This window comes from Falco rusticolus, chromosome 7 (genome assembly GCF_015220075.1).
Source record: "Falco rusticolus isolate bFalRus1 chromosome 7, bFalRus1.pri, whole genome shotgun sequence".
Classification (NCBI taxonomy): Eukaryota; Metazoa; Chordata; class Aves; order Falconiformes; family Falconidae; genus Falco; species Falco rusticolus.
This window is the reverse complement of record NC_051193.1, coordinates 70484611-70498874: the sequence shown is the minus strand read 5'-3', so window position 1 is coordinate 70498874 and position 14264 is coordinate 70484611. Positions and strand designations below refer to the sequence as shown.

At 45.1% G+C, this 14264-nt stretch overlaps 1 protein-coding gene across 1 annotated transcript in view; it reads right to left on the bottom strand.

Moving 5' to 3' along the window:
• AMBRA1 (autophagy and beclin 1 regulator 1) overlaps nucleotides 1-11643 on the bottom strand; it is a 135668-nt gene extending 124025 nt beyond the window's left edge. The window contains 3 exon segments of the mRNA XM_037393884.1: nucleotides 303-361; nucleotides 603-858; nucleotides 11459-11643. Of these exon segments, the coding sequence (XP_037249781.1) occupies nucleotides 303-361; nucleotides 603-737 (194 nt within the window). The 5' untranslated portion in view covers nucleotides 738-858; nucleotides 11459-11643.
• Nucleotides 11644-14264: the final 2621 nt, after the last annotated feature.

Here is a 14264-nt window from a genome sequence, read left to right as displayed (position 1 = left end):
ATCACTCCGCACGTTGTGCTAAAACACCCTTTACTCCCTCAAGTTTCTTATGAAATCCCACGGTGGCGGCACAGATCCTTTTTCCTTCGAACTATGCATCGCTTGGGTACCTCAGAAATTAAACACCAACTATGCTCGAAGCTGTGAGATTAGGAAGGTGCACACGTTCCATCCATGCATGTCAGGAACCAGAAGTTTCACTTGGCTATTCAGGACTGGACAACTCAATGGGCACAAGCCTCCATCACTTTTGTAAGTGTAAGGAGACTGCTGAAACAGGGAACGAACTAGGAGTTAATTACCTGTCTGGACTAAACGCCAGCAAGAAGGTGGAGCGTGGACTGTCTGGTAACTCAACTTTCTGAAAAAGCCAACAAAGCAGGAAGTGTTGCAAGTGTCATATGATCATACTTTAACTGTAAGCCACACAGACAAGGGGAACCCGCTGCAGGAACATATCTAGTATCACATCACTGCAGGAACTGAACAGAGCCAGAGAGCATATCAACACATCAAATGTACAATCACGAGACAATTTATTTCAAATCCCTGCCTCCCCCCACTCCAAGGTCGAGCAATGCACCTCTATCCCACAACCTTACCTTGCCCTCCCATTTCATCCATCGAGTTTTATCCTCCACCAACTCCTGCAGGAGCCGCTGAGCACCCAAGGCTTGGGTACCCCGTTCCCTACCCCACAGGATGCGGACAGCATTCTTCTCCGGTATAACCTTCATGGCTCTCAGTGGCCAACGTTACACCAGCTACTGGGAGAAGACACCAGCAGGTTCCAGATGAGAACCACCACGAAGCTACAAACAGGCTATCCACATTTCAATTGTTTATCTTCATGGAAACCTAGAAAGAGAAGAAAAGAGAATGGTAAGGAAAGCAGCTTTTACCTTGATCACCTAGATGAAAAGCTTTAAATCCCAAAAGACTAGATTTAAAATACAAATCTATCCTCTCCTGCAGACTTCGCTACTTTCTTCCATTATCAAGGCCTAATTTTGACATTTCTGCAGCCAAAGACTACTTTGAAAGGCTTTTAAAAGCATCCAACCCTTCCCCTGTACACATGCCCTAGGCATGCCACACTTAAAAGAGAATAGAAAATTTGCCCTGAAACTCTTTCCCTTCCCTCTACCTCTTACTCTGTAAGAAAAAAAGACGACACATATACAAAAATTAAAAAGGAAAATATGAAGAGACAATCTTTACACCTTGAAGATTTAGGTCCTGGCTGACAAGGGTGATAAAAAAATTGACAATATGACAGTCTCCGGGAAACTATTCAAATTTCAGTAATAGTAATTATTATCATAGACCTCAAGTCCAAATTACTTCCAATTCCATCACAATAGCTTACAGTGTACAAAAACAACCATGTATCACACCAAAACCTTACACTGCAGTGCCATCTTGGCCAACTCCATCAACATGATTCACTTTGCCTGTCTGCACATTATCTTTCCATCTACAGCGCTCTTAGAACAACAGTTCATCCAAGTAAAGCACAATGCCAAATGTTAATGTTTTTAGTACACTCTGAGCTGCTAAGGAAAGCATTAATACCCATTTTCTAGGGAAAAAAAGTTCTTTAAAAGAACTAAATATAGCGACCCTAACAGCAACCAAGTTACACAGGTTTTGAATGGTCTCATACACCAGAGTTTGCCACCAAAAGCTCTCCAGAAATAGGAAGTTTCTTAGAACACATGAGTGAAGACACGTTGGTACAACACTATTACCTTCTGATCCCAGCAGAGTGCCCTTACTACTCTGTCATCTCTTTAGAACATAAAGATCTAAAGAGAAATCCTCCTCAGTTCGTTACACTGAACAAAACCATCAATATCCAATAGAGGAGGAAGTGGCAACTTACAAAAGCAACACACACATACAGGGGAAAAAAGGTTCACCTACACAAGAAGAGATGAATTGTGAAATGATGGAACTCAGAACAGTCATCAGCAGATCTTTCTTTCCCTCTGCTCTTCCCCCCCAAAAAAACTTTCTGAGCAGATGATTTAAGACAGCTGCTGCTTACAGGGAGGAGCTGCCTACAGAGATAAGCCAGGAAAATGAGTTCTAATAAAGCACACCCGTTTTCATTTGTGAAAGTACAGTAAAGGGTACTTCAAGTGATGAACAAGTAGAGGCATCCATCTTCCTAGAAAAGAAATTCACCACAAAGAAATACAAGCAAGCTGGAAATTCCCTGATGCTTAATCTGAACAGCATGGGGATCATCTATTTTAGAGAAGCTGAACTCTGCAGTGTAAAATAAGCCTTCTTTCGAGAATCTGTGAAAGTCAGCCAAACATTAAGTAGGAATTACTCTACAAAATAAAAGCCTTACTGAAAAGCAACACAAAACCTAAACATGTCAGCTACAAGTGGATTCTTAAGAGCAACTGTACAGATTAAAAAAGTCTACACCCAAAAAAGCTAGAACAAGGATAGCTGGAGTAGATACAGCCAAAAGCAGTGTAAGACAGGAATCACTAAACGCAAATAAATCCTCATCTGGATTCTGCAAACAGCCCCAGACACCCATGTTCAGAATGACTGGATTCAGATGTTAAACAGAGTGGAGGGGAAGGACAGCTTAGAGTGATACAGGCAATAAAAAGCCTATTTTACAGGAGGAAACGGTAAGTGTAGTTTCATTTAGTAAAATGAAGCAAACAGTAGCTGAATATTCTATATGGGTGCATTCAAGAAGTAAGGATGACAACAACGCCAGAATAAACATATAAACCAGACAAACGGAAGACCAGGCTTGCTGACAGAATAAGCTGGAAGTGTGAGGAGATGTCAAACATTAAGCTTTGGAATAGCCTTTTGATAACTGTGAAGGACAACCAATTTAACGAGTTCCTGATAATTTACAAGCAGGATAACCCAGTTACTCATGAGAAAGAACAAGCTCTGACAACTTGGCAACATTTCAGTCCTATCAGCATTAATGTTCCCTGAAGTACAATAGCAACAAGGAAATCAAGAAGTTCAGCAAATATCTTTATGTTTATTTATGACACAGGCAAGTCTGCTTATTGTAAAACGAAGAAACAGATAACAACTACAACTGCAGTCAGCGAACCTCTCATATTCACCTTATTGAAAGACCAAGTCATCTTCACTACATAAAATCAAGTACCTACCTTGAAACAGCTTATCTAAATCTTTGCGGATGTATACTAATTTCTTGAACTAATCTGGCTACAGCAAACACTTCACATGTGAACCTCCTGAGCGAGCATGTTTGAACTTGATGTTTTTCCCTCCGGGACCGTCCCTCATTTTTCCAGCTTCCTCTGACTCACCTCTTTATCCCCTTTGAAAAGAAAACAAAAGAAACTCAGGGCTCCAATGCCTACACAGCACCCTGGCTAACCTGCTCAACAGTTTTAAAGCTAGGATCTTTTTAGAGAACACTGAATGTATCCTCCTTGAGTGGGGCTGGCACCCCAGCGCTACCCTGGATCACTCTGGGGGCCAAGCCATATCTATGCATCCTAAGGGGAAAGCTTACTCCTTTTTGTGAATTAGCCTGAATGCAGTAACTGCTCTCCCCTAGCTGGTGACACGTTCAGCAACACGTCAGACGGGCAAAAAAAATTAGAGCTTTCAAATGGAGAAAGAGATGCAGTGCAGACACAGGCATTACCTTTTGCTCGCTTTTGCGGGAAGCCTTTAACCTTATCATTGGATCATACCTTCAGGATTGGTTTGGGTGGTGTTTTCTTTTGCTGGGTTTGTTGGTTTTTTGGGGGAGTGTTGGTTGGTTTGTTTTGTTGCTGGGGGTTTTTTTGGTTGTTTTTTGGTTTGAGTTTGTTTTTTTTGGGGGGGGGTGGGGTGTGGAGCTTGTTTTAAGGAGCCAGTTCCTTCTGTAATCTAGTAAAGCTACCCACCAACACCAAACACTTTGCTCAAATATAAGCAACTGAACAACGACAGCATGTTATTAAATAACATTAGCAGATAAACCACGGCAGTACCAACCACATTTATAGCTGCTTGGTAACCACCTGACTAACACAGTTCAAATGAAATGCAGTGGCTTTGAAAATACTTCTCAGGCCTCAGCATAAAGAAAACTTGCAGCTCACTGGATCAAACCTGTCCAGGCAAGAGGTGGACTGATTCAGTAACAGCTTCTATTACAAATACCCGTGCTATCACAACTGATAAACAGCTGACCACCAAAACAAGGAACTGCTCAGGGTTTGGTATTTTTCTGTTCTCTTCTTGTTGGGGGGCTGGGATGGGGCTGGTTCTTTTTTTTTTTTTTTTTTTAATTAGGAAGACCAAAAGCGGAGTCCAACAACTGGAAGATTAGCTGATGCCCTGGATGTGGTCCAGGGCACCACAGAAATTCTGAAAGGGGAGAGTCATAAATTTTTCTATAATTGGCAGCTTTCCTCAACAGTTTTCTCCCTTCAGGGCACTTCAGGACAGCATGCTGGGCTGTTTACAGTTTTGGAAAGAGCATTACACAGCCAGCCTCAAGCCTTCTACTTGCTCTGTGCCAGCTCCCCTTGAAGAAGCCTTAAGAACTCCCAGCCTCAAAGCAATACAAGCTCACTTGTAATTGTCACTGTTACAGATGCTGAACCTCTAGAAAACTGAAGTGAAGCAGCAAACTGCTAATACTTCATAGTGGTGCAGGACTCCATGAAAACACTGACAAAAAGATAGGGAGAGAAGAGGAATAAAAAGCACATTCAAATCGCCATACAGAAAGGATATCAAGATATTTTATGCATCATGCAGTGGTTTACCAATCCAGTTAGAACCTCTACCACTTTACAGAGATGGTGGTCCCATCTCTTAACATGCCCTGCCTCCCCCAACATCTTTGGTGCTATTAATTTTGTGGAGATGCGGTACCACCATTCTGGGAGCACAGCTGGCTTTGATACAAAGAATAGTATCGAAAGTACTACCTCCTGTTATTCAATTCTTGATTGGGAAAAGAAGCTATTTCATGTGGCCTTCAGCTCTCAGACTACAAATCTATTACCACTCCAAAGAACTTCTTGGCTGCATGCTGAGTCCAAGACTAAAAGCCTTTCCTGACGTGCGTGTACAGAAACAGAGTAAACAGCTCTACCAGTGTTTGAAAAGAAAAAAAGCTACCATCAGTAAATGCTATTTATAACAGAAGTTCTATCCAAGAGACACAAATGTCCCAACGATTTCAGACAATTTTCTGCCCAAAGAGGTCTCAAGTGACTGATGAAGAAAGAGGCAACATGAAGTGAAATATAAAAGCTGTCTCTGGCTTTGCAATCTGGGATCCACAGAGAGGATGCATGTATAAGCTGCCCTAGAAAAGACCAAAGGGGAGAAAAGCATGCGCTGGTGGTTTCTGTCTCAAAGTCCCTTCATCAAGTTTTAAGACTTCCCAAATGCGTTGACTGTAAAATGGATATAATCCACACAGGTTATGGACCAGTGCAGGCTGTATACTTTGTATTAAAAGAACACAGACGGGGAAAAAACCACAACCCAACAAAACAAAAACAAAACTGCTGTGAACAATGAGGCACGCCACTGACCTGCAAAACCACAAGCAAACTTGTCTCTAGAAAAGGCAAGAAACAGATTATTAGTACTCTGAACTATCCCAGCTCCGGCCGTGGGCCTACCTACTGTGTAAGTCAGAAACTTCTGTTTTCAAAATGCCTGTTCTCAAGCGAAGTGTCCAGCACTAACAACAAAGCATGCCGTTTCATTTACTCCAAATTAAACTGCAGTTTCTCAGGCTTTGAGTATCAGCAAAATGTTAAACAGTTCAAGAGCATTTCGTATTGTATTTAATATGCTTGAGTCATTTCATAAATATTAGCAATAATTTTAGCATTCCCACTATTGTACATGTGGGTGGGTTCTCCAGGAACGATCAGAAGATCGTCAGACAGGTGTGAAGAGAGCGTAGCAGCAGTACAGCCAAATGCTTCACCTGAATCCACCACCAGCGATCCTCACCCAGGCTGTAGTCACAAGACATGCTATTTCCTCAAAGTATTTTCTACAACAAATAAGTTTCCCTTGTGTTTTACATAGTTCAATTTTGAGGCAAACTGCTTTATCAAGACGCCTGTGTCTTTCAGAAGCTCCAAAGAGCAAAGAAAAGATTGTGCATGTTGAAGACAGCCAAGCGGTCATCTTGCCAGTGACTGCAGACTACACAGGCCCTCCTTCTGGGACAGCAGCTTCACTGATACAGCAATAAAACCTGGTTCTGAGACCCACGGACAGGAGATTTCTAAGGACAACCCACATGCCTAAAACATCATTTGCAATATATGTGAGCAGTCTCATAGCTCCAGGAACTTTCTAGTTCCCTTCCTTGTTTACACTCCAAGTTTTCCCCCCCACTCTGCAACACAGAGATTACAATGCTAACATCTTCCTAAGTTGCATGGAACCATGCCACATAAGAAGCCCCAGAAACACTATCCCAGATAGAAGACCTGAATTCTACTAACAATTTCATTAAAAATATTGATGCAATTTATACCAAGTGTTGTGCCATTCCCACTAACCTTTTTCATGTCTCTACTTGAAAGACAGATCAAAATAAAAAAGTTTATGCAAAACCAAAACAAAAATGCTGATTTGCCCTCTTTGCACTGCATCAACTCAGCTAACCAAGCAAGACAACGCAAAGAGCCCTAGTTCAGTAAGCAACTGAACTACGTAGCACTGGAATTTGAATAATGCTATAACAACAACAAAATCAGTAAAAAACAAGTGACATGACTCATATCCAGATTAGTTCCGCAGATCAAAGCTTAAAACAAGCGTTGGAAGAACCAGGCTACGTTCAGTGTTAAGCCACCAGGCCACACGCATGTCTGACAATGTACCTGATGAGTATTAATTTTCCTCAAACAACATGATTTGTCTTCTCAAATTTGTGGTACTTCTACATCAGCTGTTCTCAGAGGTTCTAGCCCTTCTTGGGTTAAAAACAAACAACCCAGAAAACATTTTGCAGACACAACTAAGTTATCTTGCAGCAATATCTAAATGAACAGAAAATTGGAAATAAAGCACTGGAATCTTTGAACAAGGCTAACCCACAAAGTAAAAAGTTCACAGAGGTGTAACAAACGATTATCTTAAGCGTGATTAATCAAAACAACAAAAAATGCAAAACCAGAATCCATTCTTTCACTCTGCTTCTACTTCTGTATCCTTGATTATGGTTTTAAAAAAGCAAAAGTAACTTAATTTAAGACACTAGAATCATGTAGATTCCTGAAATTAGAGCACACCCTTCAACTACGTGCCCCTACATATGGAAAAAACACCCACTAAAAAAAAGCTTCAGGAGGAGAGAAAGTAAGTTTATGATGCAACTGTGCAAGAGTCCAAAACTAATACCATGAAGGCGCTTTCATCACATAGCCCTGGCTTTAGACTTCAAAGTTATAAAGATATTCCCCAAAGTATTATTCCGTAAGCTGAAGTTTTCCCTTGATTAAGGCCAGAGAGCTGTGGAAAGTAATTCCAAAGCACATCGTCTACAGATGCACTAGATACACTGCTCTAAGTTGCGTCCACACTCTAAGCACTTCCATATAAATCAGAATAGGATTCCTAAAGAAAAATAACTTGCATTAGTGCTTCATGATTAAAAAATTCAATGTCATGTTTCAAATCGGAACTATAAACAGCTCAGGAAATTCAACTACATTACAAAGAAGTCAATAGTACATTGCCACTTTAAGATCCTATGCGACTGCAACAAGGAGCTGACTGCCATTAGAATCATAATTTGTCTTCCCAGTCTGGATTAAATGAGCTATAACACTCTTAAGAGAATTTTTCAGTCAAAAAAAGTACATTAAATTGCTAGTTATTTATGGCAAAATGATGAAGTAGTGGAAGAGAAATGTGCAGGTATCAACGCCTAAAGGTCAGAAAATGAATAGTAAACGTAAAAAGGGAAGTAATAAAAATAAAACTAAGTGATCAGCTGTGTCTGGATTCTGACAGTTGCACTTACCAAGGAGAATATGGAGCACTTTCATGACTATTATTACAACTGCCACATAAACTTAATGAATTCTCGAGAAGAGAGAGATTCGTTCCAATCCAGATGACAGGAAGTGAATAAATATAATTTCACAAAGGTGTAACGTAAGACAAGCAGCTGAACTGAGATCCAGAAGATGAAGAGTTGGTTTCCCCAGCTCTCTACTCAGAGCATGGCATCTTTTGCCAAGTACTGTATACACAGTAGGAAATGAGGGGCAGCGAGAGAGAGAAACAGAGCTACACCGAATTCAGATTAACCTCTTAAGAGAATTACTCTCACTTAGGCAGGAAAGTGAAGGCATTTTCAATTCAAAATGCCAGCATTTACATTAGAAGTCACATCAAGGTTCCTCCAGCTCGAGAGCCACAGCCAAGTGCCCCCTAGTGAAATTATACGCCCACGAGAAATTTGGGAGCACAAACGCTACACGGTAGCAGAAACAGCGTCAGGTATCCACAAGATGAAGACAAAGTCGTTCATGTGTTCAAGGCTGCGCTCAAGGCATGTACACCTTATCCAAGTAATAAAGAAAAAGCAACTGGAAGCAAGAACATATTTTAAAAAATGCAGTTCACATAATTTCCTGCTCACATGGAAATAATCAAATAAGCTAACAAGCCAAAAAGCAGAAGTGATCTACGCAGAAGCCAAAGTTTTCACACACAGATATATCAGAACTAAAGAGGTGGGAGACAAAGAAGATTTAGACTCTGACAAAGAAACATAGCCAATTCTTGATGCCCTTTCCCTTCTCGGCCTTGGACTGAGGCTGTGGGAGAAATATAAAGCGAGAGGAGAAAATGTCCAAAAAACAGGTTGGAGACTCCTCTCAGCAATTCTGCGCTGCTCAAGGTGGAGAATCCGTGCTGCGTGCCGGGAAGAGGGCAGCAGGAACCACCACCCTGCCAGGACAGCCCGAAAGACCTCACAGAGCACTGAAAGCAGAGCTGGGCGAACACAGATTAGGAGCACGCTCAGGCCTGGCACCGCATTGTCCCACGTGCCTTCAAACAGTTTACAAAAACTGGAGACAGCAGTTATTAGACAACAATCCTCGTCAGAGTTCTTACCAACCAACCCTAAATCCTGAGAGGCAGACAAGATCTCTTGTTTTAAGCAACCCAATCAACGGGTCTTTCTTTAAGCAACTATCATTTAACATCTTTCCATCAAAATATCCCTAATACTAATCCTCTTCCACTGCACATCACCTTGTTATTGACTTTTGAAAACCACAAATTTTTTGTCCTCAACTCGTTAATATTTTGTGTCTATCACCGTCCTTGCTAGGTTAGCGCAAGGCTACTAACACCGAAACACACAAGGCATGCCCTGTATCAGGTGTCCAAAAATACAAATTCAATAGAGTGTGTGTGGGGGGAAAGGTGCCTTAATGCCATCGGTATTAATAGCACGAGTAAGTATTAACATCAGCAATAACTTGTAAGAGCCTTGAATTCAGTTGGCTTGCTAACCATGGCATAAAAGATACTAAAGTTACTTTCCAGAAGTTCCATAAGAAATTATGACACAAAAAAAGGGGGAAGTATTGAAATGCCTAATTTGTGGCAAGGGAATAGCAGCAGACTGTATCATCACCTGCCTTCTCTACAACTCGTTGTTACAGCTGCGTAAAAGTTAGAAGTGCTGCACAGAAAATGGAAGAGTAGAAAACAACCAAACAACAATCCAGACGGTCAGTTATGACTCAGAAAAGGGCAAAAGAAATAAAACTAAGAAGAAGTCATCAGCAAAGTAAACACTCAGCATCAACTCCCCAGCAGCTAAATCTGAAAAGGCAAGTCCAGATATTTGGATTGAAATATATTCTTCATGCCAAGTATTAGAAAAAACCTAAATGCTAATGGACTGCTGTACTCATTAACATCCACGCTGCTGCAAAGCAACAGATGAGTACAAGATATTTGTAACCGCTGAAACAAACGGACCAATTTGGAAAAAAAAAAAAAAAATAGTTATCTACAGCAAAACCAGGTACAGAATGAGTAAGCAAGCTACACTGAAGAGTTACGAATGTTATAAACTGCACTTCAGCAGCCTTCCAGAACACAAACAAGCGTTTTAAATTTAGCAGAGAATCTCAGGTACTGCTGCCTACGTCACCCATAAGACATTCAAATCTGCCCGGATTTAACCTCGTACCACATTCTGAAAACTGACCCAACAACAAAATTAAACAGTCCGGTACTGGATTGGCAGTGAGCATTACGTTACTGGCAGGTCATTCCTAGGTCCCATTTTAACATTCCCATTAGCAATTTGAAAGAGGATGGGAGTGGCAAAGGCGAAGAAGCCAGATGACATTTGCAGAGGACACCAAACTGGGTGGAGCAGTAAACAAGGACAAATACAGAAAAAGAGATTGTTTTTCTATATAAAGATCTAAGAACATTTCATAGAGAGGAGAAAATAGAGCAGCACCGAGCACTCTTGCTGAACACATTCATACAGCTGATTCTCCAAGGACTAGCTTGCCCCTAAATAACAGCTATCGTTGCATCGGTCTCCTACACCAGAATAATCCTGTAAAAGTGCATATCGGGAAAAATAATTGGTAACCACCTAGAGCACCTCTGGAAGATGGAACACCAGTTAGGCACAGGGGTTCTGTTGCAAACATTATTTTCCCAAGGCAGCAGAAACCACAGCACCGACACGACCAGCAATCCCAACAAACTCCAGGACCACCCCAGAAACCCACGCCCCGCGGGACGAACACCGGCGGCGGGCACGGGGGTCCCACCCCCGGCGCCCGGCCGGGAGCGCTCGCAGTGGGGATAATCCTGCGCGCACCGCTACGCGCACAAGCGCGTTCCGCCAGACGCGGGGGAAACCCGAAGGAGAGCTGGGGAAGGGAGCGCTCAGTTCCCATTTTGTTCGGCTGAAGCCGGGAAACAGCGACAGCACCGACTATCGCCGAGCAGCAGCCCCAGAACGCGGCGCGGCCCGGCCCGGCCGCGCCGGAGGGCGCACGGCAGCACCGGCCCGCGGGAGCCGAGGGGAGCCCCAGGCCCGGGTGTAAGCCCCGGTTTCGGGGCGCTGAGGCGGGCAGCTCCCCTCAGAGCTCCCCCCCACCCCCCGCTCCACCGTCGCGGGCTGCACCCCCGCCTGCGGCCGGCCCGGGGCAGCGCGGGGAGCGGGGCCCAACCGTCCCCGCGGCGGCCTCCCCGCTCCCCCCCGCCGCAGGCCGCGGGCCCGCAGCGGCCGAACAAAGGCCCCAGTAGCCGGCCCCGGCCCCTCCGCCCGCCGCGGCCCCGCACGGGCAGGTGCCCGACACCTTCCGGGGCGCCGCCGCGGGTCCGGCCGCACCCGCCCGCCCGGAGCGCGGCGGCTGGGCCGGGCCTGGAGCCGGGCCGGGCGCGTAGGCCCAGAGCCTACCTGGTGCGGAAGGGCCGGGGCCGGACGGGCGGAGCGGAGCCGGGGCCAGGGTCGGGCCCGGAAGGAGCGGCCCCCGCTGCTCGGTCGTCGCCGCCGCCGCTCCGAGCTCCGGCCAGGCGAGCCAGCCGAGCGCCGAGCCGAGCCCGAAAAGCGGCGCCGAGAGCGGTACCAAGGCCCGAGCAGCCGAGGCTAGAACGCCGCCAGGCCTCGCCAGCCGAGCGACGATGTCGTCCACCGCGGCGCAGCTCTTCGCGCGGCCGCCTGGGGGCGACAGAGAGCAGGCGAGACCAGTCGAGCGCGGAGGCGCGGCGGGGGGCGGATGCGAGGCTGGCGCCGGTGGCGGGCGGAGGCCGGCGGTCGCGCTGCGCCGGGCACCCGGCCACGGGAGGAATCACGGCATGCCGGCCTGCCCCCCGAAACCCTTCGGAGCCGGGCCGGGCTGCGGCTGGGCTTGGCACCGGGGGGGTTGGCCCTGGCCCTCGCCCCCGGGCGGGGAGGCCGCCGGGGCAGCACCCCGCTCCTGCCGGGCCTGTGCCGCTCACAGCACACCTGCAGCCCGCCCTCCACACCTCCTGTCTGTCCCTTTTGTCTTTCCCTTCAGGCTGATACAGAGCGGGAAAAAATGTAATTAAAAACAGGCGAGAAAAGAGTTGGGATCCGAGTGAATCGCATTTAGAGAAAGTGAAGGGCAATCAGATGAGACACAACTGGAAAAATTCCTTTTTCTGCAACAGGACAGCATTAATATTTGTTGTTATATATTAATCTCCCAACTTCACAGAGAGTGAAGCCACAGAACGTGTACACAGCCCCACCTGAAGACAGGCCCCCGACAGGGAGAAGCCCCACAGAGCTGCCCTCCGCATCAGAGAGGTAAGAGCTCGCCAGGGAGGTGAGCTTGGATGTGGGAGGAAAATCTAAGCAAGGCAGGGCACTTTGCACCAGTAAATCAGCAAAGGAAAAGTCAAAAGGCCCAGACAGGTGATGTTTAGGGCTTGAGGTTTACTGCAATACACAGGATTGGAGGGAGCAAAGGCAGCCTGCAGCACAGACAGTCTTCAAGGAGGTTGGTATTTTAAGGGAAAACTAGAAAGGGCCGATGATGGGATTTTACAAGGAATTTAGTCAAGCAGTGAAAACTGCAATACCTTGGACAGTCAGTCACTGTCATCCTCCAACAGATGACTGAAATTTATCAGATGTTGTATGGTCAGGGCAGACCTTATTTTTCAAAGCTCTGACAATACGCAGACTTTGTAAGTACTCCGGGATGTAGCTGGCAAGATGAGGTGAAAGTACAGAGGAGCCAGAAAGCAGAAAAGAGACATGACTCTCAGCTGTCAAATTTAAATATTACCTAAACCTGAGAGAAAAGAGAGAAGCCTAGATGAATTGTTTTGAAGGAAGCTGCTTAGGAGTACGTGGGGCAAACTGTTCTCTAGATGAGGAAGTTCCATTTCCCAAGTGCACTGAAGGGTACTTAAATCTGACTCAAGGAAAAAGAGTAGTTTTGAGCGGATTGGTTTTGTCTGGTGTGGCCTGATGCAGGTTTTGCCCAAACTGATAGGCAGTGAGATCAGTTTTGAAATTAAACTCTACCAAGGGTGACGGTGGCAGAAGGAAGACAAAACCCAGCAGCAAACATGTTCTGGGAAGTGCCTCCACGTTGAGTTCACTCTGGTCTCGGCACATGCTGAGAAGAGCTATTCATAGCATAAGTTGAGAAACTCCAGCTCGTTATTACGTGACAGTGTTTGTACCTACATGTGTCCAAGTCTCGCTTGACCTTAGCGTCACCCACGCAGCTCATTCAGTGTCCGCTGGTGTTTACATCTAAAGATCAGTATTTTTAGCATAGACCGTCAGATATGATTATGAGCCGTCAGGCCCTGTATATGGCAGCAACTCTTACCTTAAAAATATTTGGGGGGGGTTGTTTGGGGGTTTTTTTCCCAGAAAACAATGCTTGTATGCTTCTTCCTAGGTGAAAGAGCGGAGGTTTTGCCACAGTGAGCAATAGTAGTTCTTACATGATACCTCATGGGAAGATGCGTAAAGAAAATAGAATTGCATCTTCGATTGTTGTACATAATATTTTACAGGTCTCATCAAGGCTTACAAAAACGGTTATGCATCATAACACATGCTTGGTTTTCTGCAGACAGTAAGCACTTACTGCCACTGCAAACCTGGCAAAACTGTATCTAATCCTGCATCTCCATCCTACACTTAAGAACATGTCCAATACTTTCTTATTCTTCAGACGTGGGGCAGGATCCAGGCTTATTTCTTCTAAAAGGACAGAACTGCTGTGCCAGATGGTTGCACTGCTACTTTAAGTAGCTACATTTTTGCAGCATTCTGCATCCCAAACCACTTTTGTTTCATTTACTGCCTAGTAAACAACGTCTAAGAAACAGAATTTTCTCAGACTGCTGTCAAGTGACCCTTGGAAACACCCACACATTTTGGAAAGCCAACGTTGCCAGGAAACTTCCCAGGCTTGTGGCAGCAACCACTGCGTGCATTAGTCATCTTTCCCCACTGAACAGGTAGATTGCCAGCAGTGGTAGAGCAGCCTTTCCGTACCTCAGCTCCAATCTAGATGGAGAGCTTTTACAATCAGTTCCATTTTTGTGACCCTTGCCATTTCTTTCACAGCAGCCAACAAGGTAAGTAGTTTTCTGTCACGGCAGACGTATCTAGCAAGAACTAGATTTACACTCACTAGCCTATTTCCTGCTATCTGTTAAGTAACTGGCAGAGTCAAACATAGCTTAACATCTTCTCCCATCCCTTTGGGAAA